This window comes from Neophocaena asiaeorientalis, unplaced genomic scaffold (genome assembly GCF_003031525.2).
Source record: "Neophocaena asiaeorientalis asiaeorientalis breed wild unplaced genomic scaffold, Neophocaena_asiaeorientalis_V1.1 scaffold49, whole genome shotgun sequence".
NCBI lineage: Eukaryota > Metazoa > Chordata > Mammalia > Artiodactyla > Phocoenidae > Neophocaena > Neophocaena asiaeorientalis.
The window spans coordinates 2,336,974-2,357,053 of NW_020172456.1; the positions used below are offsets into that span (position 1 = coordinate 2,336,974).

At 46.5% G+C, this 20,080-nt stretch overlaps 1 protein-coding gene across 15 annotated transcripts in view; it reads right to left on the reverse strand.

Moving 5' to 3' along the window:
* The window catches only part of ADCK1 (aarF domain containing kinase 1), a 151,229-nt gene that overhangs the window by 124,554 nt on the left and 6,595 nt on the right, over positions 1-20,080 (reverse strand). For 13 of the 15 annotated variants that reach the window (XR_003002234.1, XR_003002232.1, XR_003002231.1 and 10 more), the window contains 3 exons: positions 18,233-18,378; positions 16,165-16,248; positions 10,487-10,549 (listed from right to left, as the gene is read on the reverse strand). Coding sequence is in view for 1 of the 15 variants with exons in the window: in XM_024737759.1 (XP_024593527.1) it covers positions 10,487-10,549; positions 16,165-16,248; positions 18,233-18,378 (293 nt within the window). In the remaining 14 variants the exon portion in view is untranslated. The remainder of the gene's footprint in view (positions 1-10,486; positions 10,550-16,164; positions 16,249-18,232; positions 18,379-20,080) is intronic. The other 2 variants (XR_003002239.1, XR_003002235.1) reach the window with 1 other exon arrangement.

Below are 20,080 nucleotides of genomic sequence, written 5' to 3' on the forward strand. Positions count from 1 at the left end.
TGCAAACTAGGTTGGGGGATGGGAGCACATACTGGCTCAGGGGAGCAGGGATGGTCTGGGGAGATGCTATAGCAATGTTCCGATCAGAGGAGAGACCAGGCAAAACGGCCACCGAGGACTCTTTGGCAGCTGGTCCTCAGGGAACCCCACCAGGCCTCCAGGGCTTTGCCGATGCCCCAAACCAAAACAAACTCCTGTGGAGTGTGAAGTATGACACCCCAAACGTGGGCATTTACAGGCCCAGCACCATCTCACACTTGGTTGTTAGTACTGTGGGACTTTTCATCACCAAATTACAAATTCCAGGAACACATCAAACACAGAAAATCCCAGAGCGTTCAATAGGGAAGGAAGAGAAGCAGGTGTCTGAGGGGTACCTCTGCAAGATACTGCAGAGGGGGTGACCATGGGGAGTTTTTGTGTCCGTATCCAGCAATAATCTAGAAGGACAAGGCAATAAAAATTTTAATTAAGTTACTAACATTTATTAAGTACTATGTATAGGCCCTAATCCAAACACTTTATACACATCTTATCTCATTTAATTCCATAACCACCCTATAAGGTAGGCACAATTATTATCCCCTGTTTTACAGATAAAGAAGCAATGACTCAGAAAAGTTAAATAACTTGGCCCAGGGCACACAGCTAACTGAGACCTGAACCCAGGCAGTCTGACTCCAAGACCACATGCTCTTCAACCACAGTGAAATGCTTCTTAGAATACCTGGATACTTCAAAAGAAAGGGTTTTGAACCAGGATTCAAGGGACCTGGATTCTGGGCCAATTCTGCCCCTAATTTGTCACCCCTACTTACATAATCCTGAACAAATCATCCCAGCTTTCAGGACCTCAGCTGGCCCATGTGTACAATGAGAGGTTGCAGAGAATCAGGAATACAAGTGCGGCATACATGCCTCCCCTCTATTACCATGGCACCCATCAGACATCACTAATCAACCGCAACACACTGAGCTCAGGTGAAGACTCACTCATTCTCCACCCTCCCCTCAACCACTATGTATCAACTCGTATTGACAAATAAAATGCATTTGCTTTCCCAGTGTTAGATTGTTTCTAAGGTGTCTTCTGACTCTAAAAATCTAAAACTGTTACTGGGGTTCTGAAGACAAAATTTTAATTATAGCCCCACTCCAACTAGATTTTGTCCTTACGCTTCCATTTTCCTTCTGCAAAATGGACATTATGTTACATGTGGTCAGCTCCACTTTCTCCCCGACCCACAATGGACGACATTCCAAGCCAACGCTTAATCGTAGTTACGTGAACTGGTTGTGCTGGCCCTCTCTCTCCTCTGCCTCTCTAAGGGAGCCCAATAAAAGGGAGATCTAAGGTCAAAGCCACTGACATAATAGGATGAAGGGGTACAGGTTCCTTTGTACTAAGCACTGTGCTCCCAGAAATTTCCACTTAAAATACAAATACTCCCTAGAGATGGTAACACAGAAAATTATTATCAGTCACTGACACCTTGGCATGAGTTTCTGTCTGTTTTCCCAGCTTCAGCAACTAGCTGAGAGCAGAGTTCTCTCTTTGGAATGAGAAAGACTCCAAACATAGGTTCTGTTTCAGAGAAGCCCATCCTAAAAAGAAAGTTGCGGGAGGGGGCATTTGGGGAGGGCAGCCACTAGTGGCTGAGAAAGCTTTATGAATAAAACATGCTACACAGCTGCCAAGGCTACTTGCATTTTAATAGGGAACAGTTTGGGGCCAAAAGAATTAATCTCTAATGGTGGAATTACAAGCATCAGCAATGATTTAGGGAGGTATTAAGCAAAGAAAGTTGTTCCAGCATCCCTGAAATCCCATCAAATGAGCTGATGTGAGTGCGCAAGCCCTCAGCAAACAGCAAATATGCTGCAAATTTAAGGGATTAATAATATTATTACTGACAACTTCTGACTCTGCCTGCCAGTGAGCAAGCCTGCCACTACAGAGACAAACCCAGATGCCCACGGGAGCCCAGGACACGCATTCTTTGGTCTGGAAAGCATCCATTTGGGAACCTAGTTGCCAGAAAAACTGAAGAGAACCCTTCCCTCCATCTGCCCCTTAATCACACACACTGAGAAGATGCATAATTAATTTGTTCTCAACAGTTGCTCTGTGGCTAGAAGAGTGAGGGCATTTCTGGAATGGCAATTACAAGCAAAAAAAAAAAAAAGAGAGAGAGAGAGAGAGAGAAACATTAGGCCACAAGCAGAATAACATATCCATCCAGCCTGTTTCCCTTCCGTTCCCCTCAACCCTGTTCAGGCTACAGGCCTGGGTGTGGGACAGGAGTGGGAAGGAACAAAAAACAAAATCCTAAGAGATACAGAGAAGGAAGACTCATTCTAACCTCAGAAGAAGAAAAGGTGCAAAGCTCAGGTACGACATGAAGATCAACAGGCAGGGTATTTGAGGGACAACTGAATATACACAGGAAGTTGATGAAGTTAAAGAATTCTTGTTAATTTCATTCATTGTGATAATGACGTCAATACTTATAAAAATGTCAGTTGTTAGAAATGCATGTTGAAATTACAGTTGAAATGCCATGATTTCTATAATTTAAAATTCTTCAGCAAAAAATATAAATAAATAAATGAAAGAATTATGGCAACATATTTTAGATCTAGGTGCCAGGTATAGGGTTCACCTTATTATTCTCTCTACTTTTTAATTATAGTTGAAATTTTTTATATGGAGTTGGGTTTTTCGGGGGGGGGGTGGTTTTTTGTTTGTTTGCTTGTTTTTTTCAGATTTAAGGCAGATCCCTACCTGCTGTTCCTAACCTTTCACTGTGGCCTAGGAGGCCCTGTGTGCTCGACCCACGCCAGCCTCTCTTGATTCATTTTGTACCACATGCCCTGTCATCCACTCTAGTCTATCACGCCAGCCTCCTTTCGGGTCCTTGAACAAGCTGTGCTTGTTCCCATCTCGGGACTTTTAGGCTTGTAGCCTCCTCTTCCCAGGGCCAGCTTCACCGACATGTGACCAGTGCAGTGAGACTGCACCCTGCACTCAGAAAGGCTCCACACTTGTGGTTTAATGCGGAAGACAGAATAATACCCCCCTAACAAAGATGTCCACGACCCTAATCCCTGGAACCTGTGAATATGTTACCTTACATGGCAAAGGAGAATTAAGGCTGCAGAAGAAATTGAGGTTACTGATGAGCTGACCTTGAGACAGATTAGCTCAGGTGATCCAGGGGGGTCCAGTATAATCACAATGGTTCTTTCAAGTGCAATAGGGGGGGACAAGAAGAAACCAGAGAGGTAGCAGCATGAGGACCTGGCCAGACATTGTTGGCTCTGAAGATGGAAAAAAGGTGCTTTGAGCCAAGGAATGCAGGTGGCCAATAAAAGCTAGAAAAGACAAGGAAATGAATTCTCCCCTAGAGCCCCCAGAAGGAATAAAGCCCTGCTGGCACGTTCATTTTAGTCCAGTGAGAACCATTTTAGACTTCTGACCTCCAGAGCTGTAAAAGAATAAATCTATCTTGTTATAAGCCACTAAGTTCTGTTTTTTTTTGGCTGCGTTGGGTCCTCGTTGCTGTGCACGGGCTTTCCCTAGTTGTGGTGAGCAGGGGCTACTCTTCGTTGCGGTGCGCGGGCTTCTCATTGCGGTGGCTTCTCCTGTTGTGGAGCACAGGCTCTAGGGCGCGCGGGCTTCAGTAGTTGTGGTGCGTGGGCTCAGTAGTTCTAGCACACAGGCTTGGCTGCTCTGCAGCATGTGGGATCTTCCCGGGCCAGGGATCGAACCCTTGTCCCCTGCATTAGCAGGTGGATTCTTAACCACTGCACCACCAGGGAAGTCCAGCCACTAAGTTTATAGTAGTTTGTTACAGCAGCAATAGGAAGCTAATACAGAGTAGCTGTCTCGAAATTCTTAATTTTATCTTTGAATTTGTGTTTTTCAAGTGAAGCCGAATGGGACTATGGAGCATGCACTGGGGGACTCAGCACACACACAGTCCCACCTCCCTGGTGGGTTCTCAGCTGCCCATTCCTCACCCAAGCCCAGTACCCTGGCCCCATCCAGCCTCCCCACAATTACAGCTGCTCTCCACCCAGCATGGCAAACAGGTCATGTTGGTGGGAGGTGTCTACATTCTTCCATTGCCCTTCGTCCCTACTGGGGGCCTGGGTACAGGCATAGGAAGGATCGGGGTCTAGGCTTACCACGACAAGTTCAGCAGGTGACTCAGCAGGACTTCTCACTCATGCCCAGTCCAGAGCCTGAGCACATCCCAGCACAGAGGCTGCAATCCCTTGGGAGCTTCCCATCCACTGCGGGTTGGGGCAGCAGGGCCACAAGAAGGGGAAATTGACTTCCCACCCAGCCACAGCCCTGCATTGTCATTTTGCACTGGGCCCTGTAAATTACATAGCCTGCCCTGCCTCTTCCTCTAACAATATTCTCCCAGCTCTTCACTTGCCGGTTTTTTCATCACTTTTCAGTTTCAACTGAAAAACCCATGTAAGAGAGCTTTTCCAAAGCCCAGCTTCCGTCACTCTTTATCCCGTGACCACGTTTTATCTCTTTTAGGGAACTCAGCAAGAGCTGACATTATCTTGTTTACTTACCCCATTGAGTCACTAAAAAGTATTCACTGAGCCCGTTGTGTGCCAAGCACTGTTCCAAGTGCTAAGGATACAGCAGCAAGAAAAACAGATCGAGTCTCTGCCCTCCTGGACCAGACACTCTTGTGAGTGCCACCAATTGCTAATGATCTCCTATCCCCTCAAGAATAGACCATTGTACACCCAGCACCTCACACAGTACCTGGCTCATAGTAAGTGCTCAAAAATATTTGCTGCACAATTGACTGTATGAATGGTGAGTGGCCCAGGTACTCTGGGCTGTGACCGGGCACAGCATGGAGACATCCCTCTTCATCCTATAGAGTGTGGGGCATGAAGAGCCATCCCAAAAGCAAGAAACTGGAGGGAAGGAGAGGCCTGGAGACAGACTGGGGTGGGAGGGGGCAGTGCCCCAGCTCCCAAACCATGCTGCCTTAAATTAGCTTCACATATGTCCTGCCATTATCTGTCAACAGTTTATTTGTATATTTAAGTGAAGTTATTCTGCTAATTGGACATATGTCTCACGGTTCTACAAGGAAAAGTCTATTAAAAAGTCTTGCTGTAACAGGAAAGAGCTTTGAGGGTCGTTTTATTCAGGAACAGGAAAGGAGCTGAGTGGATTTTAATTTGGTAGAAAATAGCTGCTTGGGGCCAAGACAGTGAGAAGCGGGAAATCAAAATAGGCTGTTAGATTAGCAGTGTTGTTAACAACCGCCTCCACCACCCTTACAGCTGCAGATTCCTTCCAACAACTTTGTTGTATTATGGCCTTCCATCTACCCCTGCTATTCCAGCGATTCCCATTTTGGAGACGTGGCCACTGAGGCAAGAAAAATGCATCTCGCCCAAGCCAGTATGAGTGTGGCCTCATAGTCCCTACGGCCTCACCTCCCAAGCACATCAAGGTGCGAGAATTTCTGCATCTGAGATGAACAGCCCAAAGGGTTTCAGGAGAAATGGTGGAGGGTCGAGGCGATAGGAGAGAGGTAGAGGAAAATACTGGTTTGTCAACTCTCTGATACAGCAAGTTAATCCATGCCTCGACTGCTGGCCTATAGGAAGCCTAGAAGCTCATCCAGTCCAGGAGACAGAGCCAGGAAGTTGAGTGGTTATAGGCAGAGGCTCAGGGGCCACCTATCTGGGATTAAATCCAAGACCCTACAGTGGGTTGAATGGTGGCACCCAAAAGATATGCCCATGTCTTATTACCCCCAGAACCTATGATTGTAACCTTAATTGGAATAAAGGGTCTTCATAGATTTAATTAAGTTAAGAATCTTGAGATAAGAACACCCTGGATTGCCCAGATAGGCCCTAAATCCAATAACAAGTGTCCTCAGAAGAAAAGAAAAGAGAAGACAGAGGCAGATATTGGAGTGATGCAGCCACGAGGAATGCCTGGAGCCACCAGAAGCAGCAAGGAAGGATTCTTCCCTAGAACCTCCAGAAGGAGTGTGGCCCTGTCAGCACTTTGTTTTCATTGTTCTGGCCTCTAGAACTGTAAGAGAATAAAATTCTGTTGTCATTGGCCACCTAACTTGTGGCCATTTGTCACAACAATCACAGGAAACTAATATACCTGCTTACTAGCTGTACGCCCTTGGACAAGTCACTTCATCTGTGCTTCAGTTTGTCCATCTGTAAAATAGGGATGACAATGATAGCATCTACGTCGAGGTCATTGTGAAGTTAAAGGAGATAATACAGAGAGAGCTCTCAGCACAATGCCTGTCCCGTGGTGTTCAGTCAATGTAAACACTTGCTCTTAGCATCAGAAGCCCACCTGGGGAAAAAAAAAAGAAGCCCATCTGGGGAGCCCATTTTAAAAAATGGGTTCTCCAGGCCTTACCCCAGAATCACTGAAAACAAATTTTAGAGCATAGAATCTAAGAATCTGTACTTTTAAGGCTCCCCATCTGACAGGTTAGAAACCATCCGTGAGCTCCACAACAGAGTCTCTGTTGTTTCTGGAAAGCTGCCCTTCCAGATACAGATTTCACATCTGTCCTTGGTAACCCAGTCCAGTACTAAAGAACCTTAGCGGTAAGGAAGTCCTAGCTTTTGCCTACTCCTAACCCCCCATCACGCAGCTTCATTCCATTTCCCTGCAGAGGTAGAAAGACCTTGGTCATGGTGAAAGCACCCAGTCCAGGACAAGAAAGGAAACTGCAGGGAGGTTTTCAGTGGAAAAAGCAATCAGCAGTGAGAAGCCCAGCCATGGTTAGTCTGGGATGGAATCTGAGATGAGCAAAGACAGACTGCAGTTGGGGTTTCTCCAGCTCCTGCCCCATTACATGCAGGCTAAACCCTCAGCACAGCACCATCTCTGGGGAGCAGGCCCCTCTGCTTTCCTCTGGCCACTCCTCAGAACCAGGTGGCAGGGGCAATTGGAGAGCAGATCTGCAGCAGCAGAAAGCCAGCTCTGAGTGTCAAGGCAGCCCACGTAGGCAAGGGAGCTGCAGACACTGCAAATGAGGAACTGGCTAATGGTGATAATCGTGCTGATCAGGATGAGAGACGCCCAGCACAGGCAACAGCCTCCCATCACCGGAAACCTAGGGGCTGATTTTGTTGGGGGGGGTTTGGGTTTTTTTCTGATTTTGTTTTGTTTCAGCTGTGGCCTTTGGAAAGGGATCACTACTTCTGAGCAGCAGGAACAAATATCAGCCCATCACATAGCTTCAAGCCCGAAGCAGCCCCAGGAGATAAACAGGGTGAGCGAGGGGAAGAGGAAAGCTAGAAAAAGAGGAGCCAAACCCAGCAGGGGAAAGACCGAGGCAATGGAGGGCGCAAGCCAGAGTCTGGCCCAGCATCTGCTACTGATGGTGCAGTCTGTGTTTCTCTAAGTGTGACCTGGCACCAGTGTAAAAAAAAAAAAAAAAAAAAAAGTGGTACAAGAGGCAATTTTGGGTGGTACCCAGAACACGTCTTACTTGCATATGCATTAGACCCCAAAAAAGCAAGCTAGTCTATCAAACCTGCAATTTCACAGATATGTTTGCTTAGAACAAAACCAAGTAAAGGAAAAAGAGTCAATAAAATGAAAAATATCATACCAATACATAAATAGTTGGGTATAAAGAAGTGCATGGGAGGGGCTTCCCTGGTGGCACAGTGGTTGAGAGTCCGCCTGCCGATGCAGGGGACACGGGTTCGTGCCCCGGTCTGGGAGGATCCCACATGCCGCGGAGCGGCTGGGTCCGTGAGCCGTGGCCGCTCGGCCTGTGCGTCCGGAGCCTGTGCTCCGCAACAGGAGAGACCACAGCCGTGAGAGGCCCACGTACCGCGAGAAAAAAAAAAAGAAGTGTATGGGAATGACAACTGGTTACACAGGAGGAAGACTGGAATCAGGGAAGAAATACCTAGGGGTCTACAATTATATGGGTAAGGTATCTTTTCTGAAATTGAGCAGGGAGTGTAAGGGTGATCACTAAATTATTTTTTATACTTTTTTTTAGGTCTTATATATTTCACATGTTTTTAGAAATATAAAAGGTATGCAGGCATGGCAAAGTGGGTACTGTTATTGGCCATGGTCCATAGGTCACTGAGAAGTCCAGAGCAACCAGGAAGACAGCTTGGCATTTGTGTGGTCTGCCTGGGAACTACAGAGAAGCCACCGCACAGTGGGCCCAATCTCCTGGGGAAGCTCAAGGCACACATTTTCCCCCAGGGTCCCCACTAATGGGAGTGGACCCCACCAAGGTTTTCCCCAGCCCACACCAAGGCCCAAGAGCCTCCTGCTGTGTAACTCTCTCTGAATCAGAAAGACTTTGGGGTCAGGGCCACCGCAGCAAGTTGTGTAGGTTTGCAATGCAGTACTCAGAAAGATCTGGGTATGCAGAAAACTGAAAAGGAGGTGCTAGATTCAGTAGCAGACTCTGGTCTCCCTGCTCCACAGGCCTGGTCCTTAGATGACCCAACCAGAGCACATTAAATGCAGCTCATGCTCCTGCAGAAATTATCACAAACTCTGAGAAAGCCAGTCACCAAGACAGCAAGGATTCAATTTCCCTCCTCCTCCGTGCAGAATACGCTCAGGCAAATATTCCATGATGACAAACAAAAGCAGTAAAAGGGGATCTGAGGGACAGAATGCATTAAAACCCCCTGAAAAGCGTCCACGCCAGCTTGACAGACACCAAACGTGCAAAAGGAACAGCAACACAATTAGAAAAGGCAACTCCAGGCCTTCTAGGCATGTACCCCCACCCCCCAGGCGGGGTTAGCAGCCCCTCCCACGCAGGGCTCCTGCCCACTACGCACGCCCCACCCACCCTGATCCTCCTGGCTAGGAGTTAGCTGCTGTCAGGGGCCAGAGCTAGAATGAAAACACACTGATCTTCTGCAACTGGAGATTTCACGTCTGGTCCCCCCAGTAGACTGTGAGCAACTGCAGGGCAGAGATCGAGTCTTATTTCCCTTTATATCCTCTGAGCCTGAGCCTGACGCAGGACCTGGCACACAGCAGGCTCAGTTAACGTTGGTTAAAATAACAGGTGATTGGAAGAATGGTGAACATATGTCCTGATTTGGCCAGAATAGTCCCAGGTTTCAGAGAATATAACTAAAGAGTCAGACGCGGCTACAGTTCCCCTTGCAAAGCAAGAAGAGCTTTAAAATGCTTGCTGAGTTATCATACTCTCACTAAGCTGGGAGCGTGGTTATCCTCAAAACCAGCGGTTGCTCAATAGCTTAAGAGTTGAAACTCCCAAGCAATCTACTGATTCCTTTGGAGGGTCTACACTCTCCTCCACTGGGGAGTGCAAAGTCCAAATATTTGTTGAATTAATAACTCTTTGGTTGATGGGTTAAATAAGTAAAGGAATCCCAGGGAGAAGGCTCTATTGCCCTTCTCTCCTCCTCTGTGTTTCCCAAGCCCACCCAGGCAGCATCACAGCCTCAGGGCTTGCACCAGAGGGCGCGGACCATGGGGAGAAGCTGCACAGGCATCTTTGGTTCTACTTTCTATCCAACTTGGTGCTTATCCAGGTTGCAAGTGGACAAAAAGGGAGACAACCAAGTATAAAGTGCAAAGAACATGAGATTGGGCAAGATCTGGATGTCCAAGACCAAGTCTGCGATCTGCCAAGACCTGCAGGGGGCTGGGGGGTGCCTGAAGAAGTAACACCCTGCTCTGGGCCTCCAGTTCCACATGTGTACATTAGAGGTTTGAGTTAGCTGATGCCAAAGATGTCTTTCCCAAGTTCAATGGAATGATTATAAATAGCCATCACCTTCCCTGAACTCCTCATTCTGCTCCTCTGACCAATACCCACTGGTCAGAAGTGGAGTCCATTTTCCCCCAAAATACCCTACCATGTGCCATAATTCTAAAGGTAGACAGCACATGACTCCTCCCTCTAAATGCAGATTTCAGTAATGCTGAAATTGTCAGCCCATATTCAAGCCCGAAGCAGCCTGTGTCCCTATACAAGGTCAGGTGTAAATGTTAGCAGGATTTAATGGGCACAAAAGGTTCTTACAGCAAATTTAAAGCTACCTCCCCTTCCGAGGGTAAGTGCTGCAGGTAAGCCTCCTTTCACTAAGTTTCAGGCAAGCACGTGGAGGGAGCCCCATTAGAGGTGTAAGGCTCCTGACCTCTCTCTTCCCTCTCCCTCCCGCCCTGTGGGAGGAGGAATCCTCAACCGGATTGGTGAGTTTGGGAGAAGAAACAGCTCACCTCTCCCTCTCTCCTCCCTTTTGGGATCTGCAAACCTGCAGAACACTGGTATTCAGTCCCTCCCTGCCCTAAGAGGCAGGCCCCCATCTGAAAGGCTTGTCCTGCCACGTCTGTGCCTGGGTAGGCAAGTCTATCAAATTCAGGGGTGAAGTTCAACAAGCCCACTTGTTCACAGGCCCAAGACATGTGATCCAGCCGAACACTTACCAGTAATAAAGCTGACATTTTGATCTCTACCTGGCAGAGTCCTGCATCTCCTTGGTTCTGCTTCTTGGGCAAAGAGGAAAAGAGTATTTACATCTTTACCTCCTAAGCCCAAATATTTATTAAGTACCGTAGTAACGAATATGACGCACACATACTGCACACCTGAAGCATCCCAGGAAGCATACCACAGGAGCTCAGTGACCTGCTCCATAAACAAGAAACTGAATTCAGCTAAAGATTCCCAGTCACAGCAACAATCAAGGTCCCCTGCCTATATTAGGACTCCGATTAAGAAAGGAAAAGGCACATGAGATTTCTCTCACTCTCTTACTTTACCCTCTCCACACACGTACACATACACATACACACACACACACACACACACACACACCACTTTTTTACTCATTTTCTAACTCAAAGCAGAAGCTCAGAAAATATTCAGTAACTGATGACTTTAAGCATTCTCATTCATTAACGGCTTAACAAAACTTTACTCTAGAACTTTCCAGGGCTCCCTACTGCCCATGGTATAAAACTTGGCCTTTAGTCCCTCTGCAACCTACCTCTAATTCTGTTTGCCAGTATAACCCTTCACTCACCCATAACCTAGTCTCCAGTAACACTGAACTACTCTCTGCTTCTTATAGACAATCGCCAAAATTTTACCCATCAACCTCAGCCCAGATCACCTTGTCCCCAATGATACATGTTTCTATCTTATGCATCTATCCAAACCCAGCTCAAATACCCCCTTAATTCATCTTGAGCCACTCTCTCTGCTCTTGTATGCCTTAGGGGTGTTAACTAATTTGGGCTATACTAGGGTTTAACAAATAAGTGAATATATTGTAGATAATAGGAATTCTCACTCTTGGAGAAATAAGTTACATATAAGGAAAGGGAGAAGGCTATAATGAACTCTGTGAGTTTAGATTGAAATTAGAGGTATCAGCATGAGCTCATGTTTTTTTAATAGACAGATGTGTTTATGCATGAATAAGTATACATCCATATATTTCCTAGCTATGTCTCCTGGAAGAGCCTAGAAACAACAGCACCCCAGTAGCAACATGCATCCACATCTTGGTTTCTGAATACCATTCTCCAATAAAAGGAATCAGAGCTCCTTGGAGAAGTGACTGATTCCAGGGATTGGGCAATGAAAATACAAGATGATCCTGGGGCAACTTGTGGTACCAGAAAGTTAAGACAGTGCTGAAAAAATGATGGGGCATATCAAAAGAACACAGGAGACAACCTGAAGAAGCTCCCAATGGCCAAAGTCAGAACAATTTGAGTAATAAAAAGAAATAATGATTATTTTGGACTCTAACCCATAGAATAAAATAAATATCCATGAGTTGATACTGATAAAAATAAACAAATAACTGATTGAGAAGGGACAGCTATTTCTTGTAGAATAATTCCAATTAATACATGTAAAAATAAGAAAAATAGAAAATAATTAACTTGTTCATTAAAATGATAAGGAGCCATCAAGGCAAACTGTGCTTCTAGATCTCCTCTCTGGCTGGTTAAATAATCCACAGTATTTAATTAAGTAAAGCTTCTCATCTCTGTTCTTACAAACTTAGCTGGGGCAAAGACCCACTTTACAGTTAGGGAAGTAGAGGTGTTTGGTGACAGACCAGGAGCTCTAGGTCCAAAATGGCTCACATTCTACCCAGCACCATCATTCTATCTCCTCATCCTCCATGGGCCTTGGAATTTCTGAATTTCATTTCTTTCCTTGAGTTACTGGTCCTTCTGTGACCTATCAAAACACTAATTACGCTTCCCCAAGAGTTTATCAGAACTCATTTGGCTGCAAGGAACAGAAAACTGAACTCAAAACATCTTAAACAAAAAGAGAATTTCCTGGCATAAATAACTGAAAAGTCCAGTGGTAGTCTAGCTTAGGACTCAAATATATCTCTCCACAATACTGGCTCCATTCACAGATGGGCTCTCCCCTCGTGGTGGCAAGATGGCTGCCAGCAGCTCTAAGCCAACATCTGATACTCTCAGCTAATCCAGCAGAAAAGACAGTGTCACAGGGGGGACACCCCCAAAAGTCCTGGAGCTGATTTAAGTTCACTGACCAGCACTGGCTTAGATACTCATCCTTGAATCAATCACTAGGGCCAGAGGAATGGACTACACTGATAGCCAAAGTCACATGCCCACCCTGAGGGTGGGGTGAGCTACACTCAAACCTCAAGGCATGTATATGAGATAGGAGTGGTTCCCCAAAGGAAAGTTTAGATGCTGCTCCCTAAAACAAGAATGGCTCCTGTGCTGCAAAATTAACATATGTCCACTACACCTCAACTCCTTGGTCAGAATCAACTCAGTCCTGCCTCCTCCAGCCCATCATCTGGACATCTGTACCAGCAGTGACTTCTTTCTGCTTCAGGCACAGGCAAGTTCACACCCGTCCTTTCTGGGCACCAGGAGTCTCGTTCTCCAAAGCACCTGGGTCCCGCCCCACGCCCTCACTGCCTAGCAAAGTGCCACTGTGCCCCTAGAAAACACACCTTCACGCTGGCTCCCACCCCCTCTCGAAGCAGAGCTGAGTCACTGCGATCCCAGCCAGCTAAGCACTAACCTTGAAAGTGCTTCTCGAAGTCACTGCCTGCCAAGCTCCTGGCTCTGGCGTGCTCCGGGACCTGGGGACACTGGCTTAACAGGTGAGATAATTATGTTTTACCCGGCACTCACTTCTTTATCAGTCTCACAGACCAGAACAGATAAGTGCTCCGATGCAAGAAAACACTTCTGCTGTATTTACTTGTGCTCTTTAGTGCTGGCCGGCTCTCCCTTCCCAGGCACAACTCCCAGGGACCAGCCTGCACCCTGTTATCTGGTGCCAGTCACCACGCGCTGCTGCCCTCTTGTCAACTGCCAGACTGTACTTTCCTAACTGCATTCCCCCAAGCTTCTCCAGGACCTGCAGCACCAGTGCTTTGCAGATGACTTACACATGAAGGGCAACTGTCTTCACGACATCCATCCCCCTGTCTGCTCTGCAGATTCCCCAAGGCAGAGGGCTTGCCCCTGTGCCCTGGCCTGGACCTCTCTGCAAAATGTGGCTCTGGTGGGTTCCAAGGTCCATAGCATTGGTTAGATGGAGAAAAGGGGGTAGGGAAAAGCAGGGGGCATTAGGTCTCAGAGACAAGGACTTTGAGATCTTCCAATACACACTAACATTTCATTCATTCATTCATTCAACAAACCTTTATTTAGGAGCTACTGTGTCCTGGGTACTGTAGTAGGTGCTGCAGAAGTGAAGATACACAACATAGACCAAGTCTCTTCCCTCGTGGAGCATACCTTCTAGTAGACATCTGACTTATTTTTGATACCTGCTTTATTTACATTTACATTCACAACACACTGTCTCAGATACTATCCATATAATCCTCAGTAAGTGGTATAACTATCTGTAGTCCACAGACCCCAAAAGTTTGAATGACCTTCTCAAAGCCAAGGCACAAACTCAGGTCTTCTGACTACAAACCTTTCTCTCTTTCTGGGGCCTCTCCCAAGGCAGGGAGCTAGCAGGGTACAGCCTGGCATTGAGACAGACATTAACTCAACTCAGTCCCAGGCACCACTGCTAGAGATAGGAGATGTAAAAAAGAAAGACCCATCCCTGATCTAAAAGAATTTATGGTCTAAAGAGAGAGAAAGACACATAACCAACTATCATCTATGACAGGAATAAAGAACACAGAGTGGTTAAATCCAAATAGGAAGAGCTCTCTGGAAAGATATACAAGATATAATGATCACCTCCAGGCAGAAAAACTGGGTACCTGAGAAACAGGGATAGGAGGGTCATTTTTTATGTTCAAATATTATATATTTTGAATTGTGTACCGTTGAATTTACTTCTCATTAAATGACACTGTGAGGATGCAATCAGCCAAATGCTGAATGTAGGAAATTCCACAGGATAAATGATCTGGTTTCTTCAACAAGCAAATAGCTCCCCCAAAAAGCAGGGAGGGGAAATATTATAGACTTAGAAAGATTTAGGAAACATCAGCCAAACATAATATATGAACCTTGTTTGGATCCAGATTTGAATCAACTTAAAAAAGAAATTTTGGGGACAACGTGGAAGGTTTTTTTAAAAATAAATTTATTTATTTATTTTTGGCTGTGTTGGGTCTTTGTTGCTGCCCGGGGCTTTCTCTAGTTGTGGGGAGCGGGGGCTACTCTTCCTTGCAGTGCACGGGCTTCTCATTGCGGTGGCTTCTCTTGTTGCGGAGCACGAGCTCTAGGCACACGGGCTTCAGCAGTTGTGGCATGCGGGCTCAGTAGTTGTGGCACACGGGCTCTAGAGCACAGGCTCAGTAGTTGTGGCTCACGGGCTCTAGAGCACAGGCTCAGTAGTTGTGGCTTATGGGCTCTAGAGCACAGGCTCAGTAGTTGTGGCACACGGGCTTAGTTGCTCCGCGGCATGTGGGATCTTCCTACACCAGGGCTCGAACCCGCACCCCCTGCATTGGCAGGCGGATTCTTAACCACTGCGCCACCAGGGAAGTCCCAAAAAGGAAGATTTGAATATGGACTAGCTACTAGAGGTTATTAAGGAATTATTATCAGTTTTGTTAGGTATGATCATGGTACTGTAGTTAAGGTTTTTTTAAGGTCCTTATCTGCTAGAGATACATTCTGAAGTATTTACAAATGAAATAATATGATGCCAGAGATTTGTTTTTAAATATTTCAGCAAAAAATAATAATAAATAAATAAATGAATAAAGAAGTAAATGAAGGAATGAATAAATAAAGGGAAGAGTAGATGAAACAAGATTGGCAAAAGGTTGATAATCTCTGAAGCTGGACGACAGTTCCATAGGGGCTCATACTACTCTACCCTTATGGATGGTTGAAATTTCCATAATGAAAAGTTTAAATAAAAATTTAAAAATTAATTATTCCAGCCAACTAGGATGACTGAGGAGGAAAGTGTCACAGAGGAAAGGTATTTGAGCTGAGTCCTGAAGGATGACTAGGAATTTTCTAAGGGGCAAAGGGCCTTCCAGGCTGAGTAAAGATACACAGATCTATCACAAACCTCTCTCTGGGAGAACCAAAGTTATATACACTTGACCTCAAACTCAACTTACATCCCACACAAGTGCCCTCTTGCTTAATCCCCCAACTCTCTGGGACATGTAGACATAGCACCAAAATCAACTATCCTGTTCCAGATGAGAACAGAGTGTGTGGTCGACAGCTCCACTCAGAGGCCTACAATAGGCCCCGGTGTAGCCTTCAGAGGACAGGAAGGCAATTAACCTCTCTCACTTGGGTTTTGCCTGACAAGGCAGTTTGGAAGCCAGCTGAGTTATCTCAGGGACAGAGCCTTCATCCCTCCTGAGTCATCCCAGATGCGTGCCCTCCCTAAACACACACACCAGCCTCCCCAGCAGCACCTTATAGATTTATAACCTCAGTACTGGGGGGTCCAGCTTGATGGCAGCTTGGCAGCCCAGCCCATGGGCACTAAAACACGCCCCCTCCTTCCTCCCAAGCCCCCAGCCTCAATCCCTACACTGCCCCCGCCCACCTCCAGCTGCACTCAGGAAGCTTGCTGGCTTTGCAGCCACTTCAGGACTTATCCAGGCCTGGCCTAGCTCAGATGGGTCCCACAGGTCCCTTACCTTGGATCGAAGCTGCAAGTATTCCTCTGAACCATAGGGGACACTCCTCAAGGAGGTAAGATAGTCGTAACTGATGACAGCTGTCTGTGAACCAAGGAAGAGGAAGGCTTAGCACCAGACATCAAATATTACTCCTCTGTCCAAGGCCTGCAGCTGCAGCCCCCTGACACAGGTGGTATGTCTAGAGAAACAGTCCAACCTCTAAGAGGCCCTGCCCCCAGATTTCGATCTGGCTGGCTTCTTCCTGTCATTCAAGGCTCTGCACAAATGCTACCCCTGCAGAGACCCTCAATCTAAAGTTACCCCCATCCAACTCCCAATTATTTATTATAACAAACTACCATCCAAAATTACCTTGCTCATTTGTTTCCTTGTATATGGATGGTTTCCACTTCACTAGAAATTAAGCTCTATAAGCTCAGGGGCATGTCCTTCCTATTCATCATCGTATCCCCTGCACCTTTCACAGTGCCAGGCTACTCTTAATTGCGGTGCACGGGCTTCTCGTGGTGGCTTCTCTTGTTGTGGAGCACGGGCTCTAGGCGTACGGGCTTCAGTAGTTGTGGCACGTGGGCTTGGTAGTTGTGGCTTGCAGGCTCTAGAGAGCAGGCTCAGTAGTTGTGGCGCACAGGCTTAGCTGCTTCACGGCATGTGGGATCTTCCCAGACCAGGGCTCGAACCCATGTCCCCCTGCATTGGTAGGCGGATTCTTAACCACTGTGCCACCAGGGATTGTTTTTTTGACCCATTCATGTGAACACTCCTCAGTCAGAAGGTCCTTCAAAGCTGCACCTGTAGGGGCTTCCCTGGTGGTGCAGTGATTGGGTCTCTGCCAGCTAATACAGGGGACTTGGGTTCGAGCCCTGGTCTGGGAAGATACCACATGCCACGGAGCAACTAGCCCCGTGAGCCACAACTACTGAGCCTGCGAGTCTGGAGCCTGTGCTCCACAACAAGAGAGGCCACGATAGTGAGAGGCACGCACACTGCGATGAAGAATGGCCCCCTCTCGCCACAACTGAGAAAGCCCTCGCACAGAAACGAAGACCCAACACAGCATAAATAAATAAATAACTAAATAAAATTTAAAAATATATACATTAAAAAAAAAAAAAAGCTGCACCTGCGTGGGACAGTTCGTTTCTACCCCTAAGACACATAAGATAATGCTGGGCCCAAAAAAGGCATTCAGCAAACACTTAAGAATCACTACATATGCCATGGCCTGTTTATCTATTTGCTAATCTTGAGTCTATGACCCAGTTTACGTTAAGGAGCAGGCATCACATCTGAGCCAGGCTAGGAAGAAGATGGGACAACACTGAGTATTAAGGAAATGATTAGACAACAGCCCAGACAGACTGTGCATCAGAGTGTCTCTACACCGAGGGGAAGAAAGCATGGGCTCATCCTGCAGCAGACAAAGGAGGAAAGAAAGCAGGACGCATGTGGCACTCTACCCACCAATGGAGCAATTATGTAGGGGTGCCTGGAACAGCCACTTTCAGCAGAGTTAAAGAGGATGTGATCACACCAGAACGATGTTCCTGAACCACTGGAGAAAGCCTCTAACAGTCAAATATTCAATTCAGATTGTTAGTTTGGAGCTTGGAGGGGATCGGCAAAGTTCTTCGAGGCATAGATACTCAGAGCATGAGCCCTGCATCACGAACCATTCACGAGCTCACTGGAGGCAGCCCAAGTTTTCTGGTAGAATTTAATCAAAGCTGCAAAGCTCTCTTTCCATGTGTTTCCTGAGAAGACCGCCTCCTGAGTCTGTGACTAAAATAAGGTAAGGAGGTTCTGTAAAGGTAAAGGCTTCAGAACAGAGACCCCATGCAATACCACTCTGTTTATCTTCAGGATGCCAGAGGCTGTGTGAACAGGGATACAGGCACACAGGGGTGCACACCCATGCCTGTGCAACTGTGTAGTGGGAGCTTCATACATGTAGGGGTACATGTGAATCTCCACATATGTGTGGCTGGCAGGTACATCTGCTACATGTATGAACACCTGCAAGTAATACTGCAGTTCCTCTGCCCCTTCCAAAAGGTGAAGAACCTACCGTGGCAACTGCTCTGCCCACCCTGACAGCGCCAAAGTCGTTGAGGTCCAAGTACTTGTTGCTGTAGAGGTAGACGCCAGAGGCTGCAAGAGCCATGCTGGTCCACGAAGCAAGCTTGAGAGCCCTCCGGGCCATGTCCCCAGACCCTAAAGAAGGAAAGCAGAGGAAGAGGAGCAGTTAAGAGTTTCCCAGGTGGTCAAATTCAAATCCGGGCTCTGCCACTTAGACTGCATGATCTCCAGTCATTTCCTCAATCTCGCTGCACCTGTGTTTCCCCATTTGTAAAACAGGAGGATACCTACTTCAAAAGCTGTTGGGATAAGATGAGATCGTGTATGTGAAATGCTTAGCACAGTACCCAGCATAAGTCAACTGTCAAAGTCATTCTTCCTTCAACAGTACCAGGCACTGTTCTAGGCACTAGGGAGAGAGCCAAGAAAACAGACAATGTTCTTACAGTCTAGAGGGGATGACAGATCACAAGCAAACAGACATGTATTAGAATAGCAGCAGGTATTCAGTGCTGAGAAGAAAATCAAAGTGGGTAAGAGGAAGGATGACGGATATGTGATGGATGCTGTTTTAGATAAGAGAAGCGAGTGTGTGTTAACGACCCTTACAGAAACTATGACTGTACCACTAAGCACACAAAGGCGTCATTAGCCCCCTTTGCCCAGGTCAGAAGTAACCACAGCCAAGACGGCAGCTGGTCAGAGCAGCCAGGTAAGCCCTCCACGTCTGACTGATTTTCAAAATATTTATTTTGATTAGAATAGACAGCCCCTTTTCTAGACTGTAAGCTCCTTGAGGGCAAACACCATGGCTGTTACTACTTGTCCACTCACAGCCCTCCAGGCTGCTTTCTGGTTAGGGGCTCAAGGTCCACCTGCTGATTTGCTCCGTTTCACCAAACTCACACTCCCATTCAGTGGGACCAAGTGGGCTCCCGGCTCCCTTTCCCCACCCTGCTTGTACTGCTCAGCGTGCCAGGTGGCTGCACAGACAGTCTTTGGGGCCACTGTAGCCAGTGGGCAGATTCCCCTTCAATTCCTAGGAATTCTATATCAGAATAAAGTCCTTGACCACAGCTGCAGCTGCCAGTGGAGAAGTCCCACCCAGAAGTGCCACCATCAAGCCACCTGCAGCTGCAAACCCGGCACAAATGCAGCAGGAAAATTTAGGTCATCACCCTGTTTGCTTCTGCCCTGGACTCAGTCTGTGACCATCCCCTCCCTGCTCTGTGCCTCTGTTTCCCCTTTGGATGGAAACAATTGCTCCAAACAGCCTTGTCTGCATTTTCTTTAAAGTCTGTCTTGACTCATGCCTCATAACATAGTCACAGATTTTTTTTAAGTATCCACAGGGACATATTTCCATTCTTTTACTTTCAACTTACACTTTATACTGTTTCTCTAAATAGCATATAGTTGATTTCGTTTGCATTTAACATAATCACTTATGTATTTGGATTTAATTTTACCATCTTCTGTGCTTTCTATATTCCCACCTGTTCTGTTCCTTTTTCTCTCCTTTCTTGACTTTTCTGGACCCAGTTCTTTTTATAATCCCATTGTTTTTCTCTTTGCAGTGTTCTTTTCCTAGCCAGCATTTCTAAAGTGTGGTCAGAGGAACTCTTAAAAAAAATAAATATCAATCTGTGTGCCATTTCAAAAATGTAGATTTCTGCTAGACTCACAGACATAGAAAGCAAGCTTATGATTACCAAAGGGGAAAGTGGGGGAAGGGATAAATTGGGAATTTGAGATTAACAGATACACGCTACTATATATAAAATAGATAAACAACAAGGACCTACTGTAAAACATAGGGAACTATATTCAATATCTT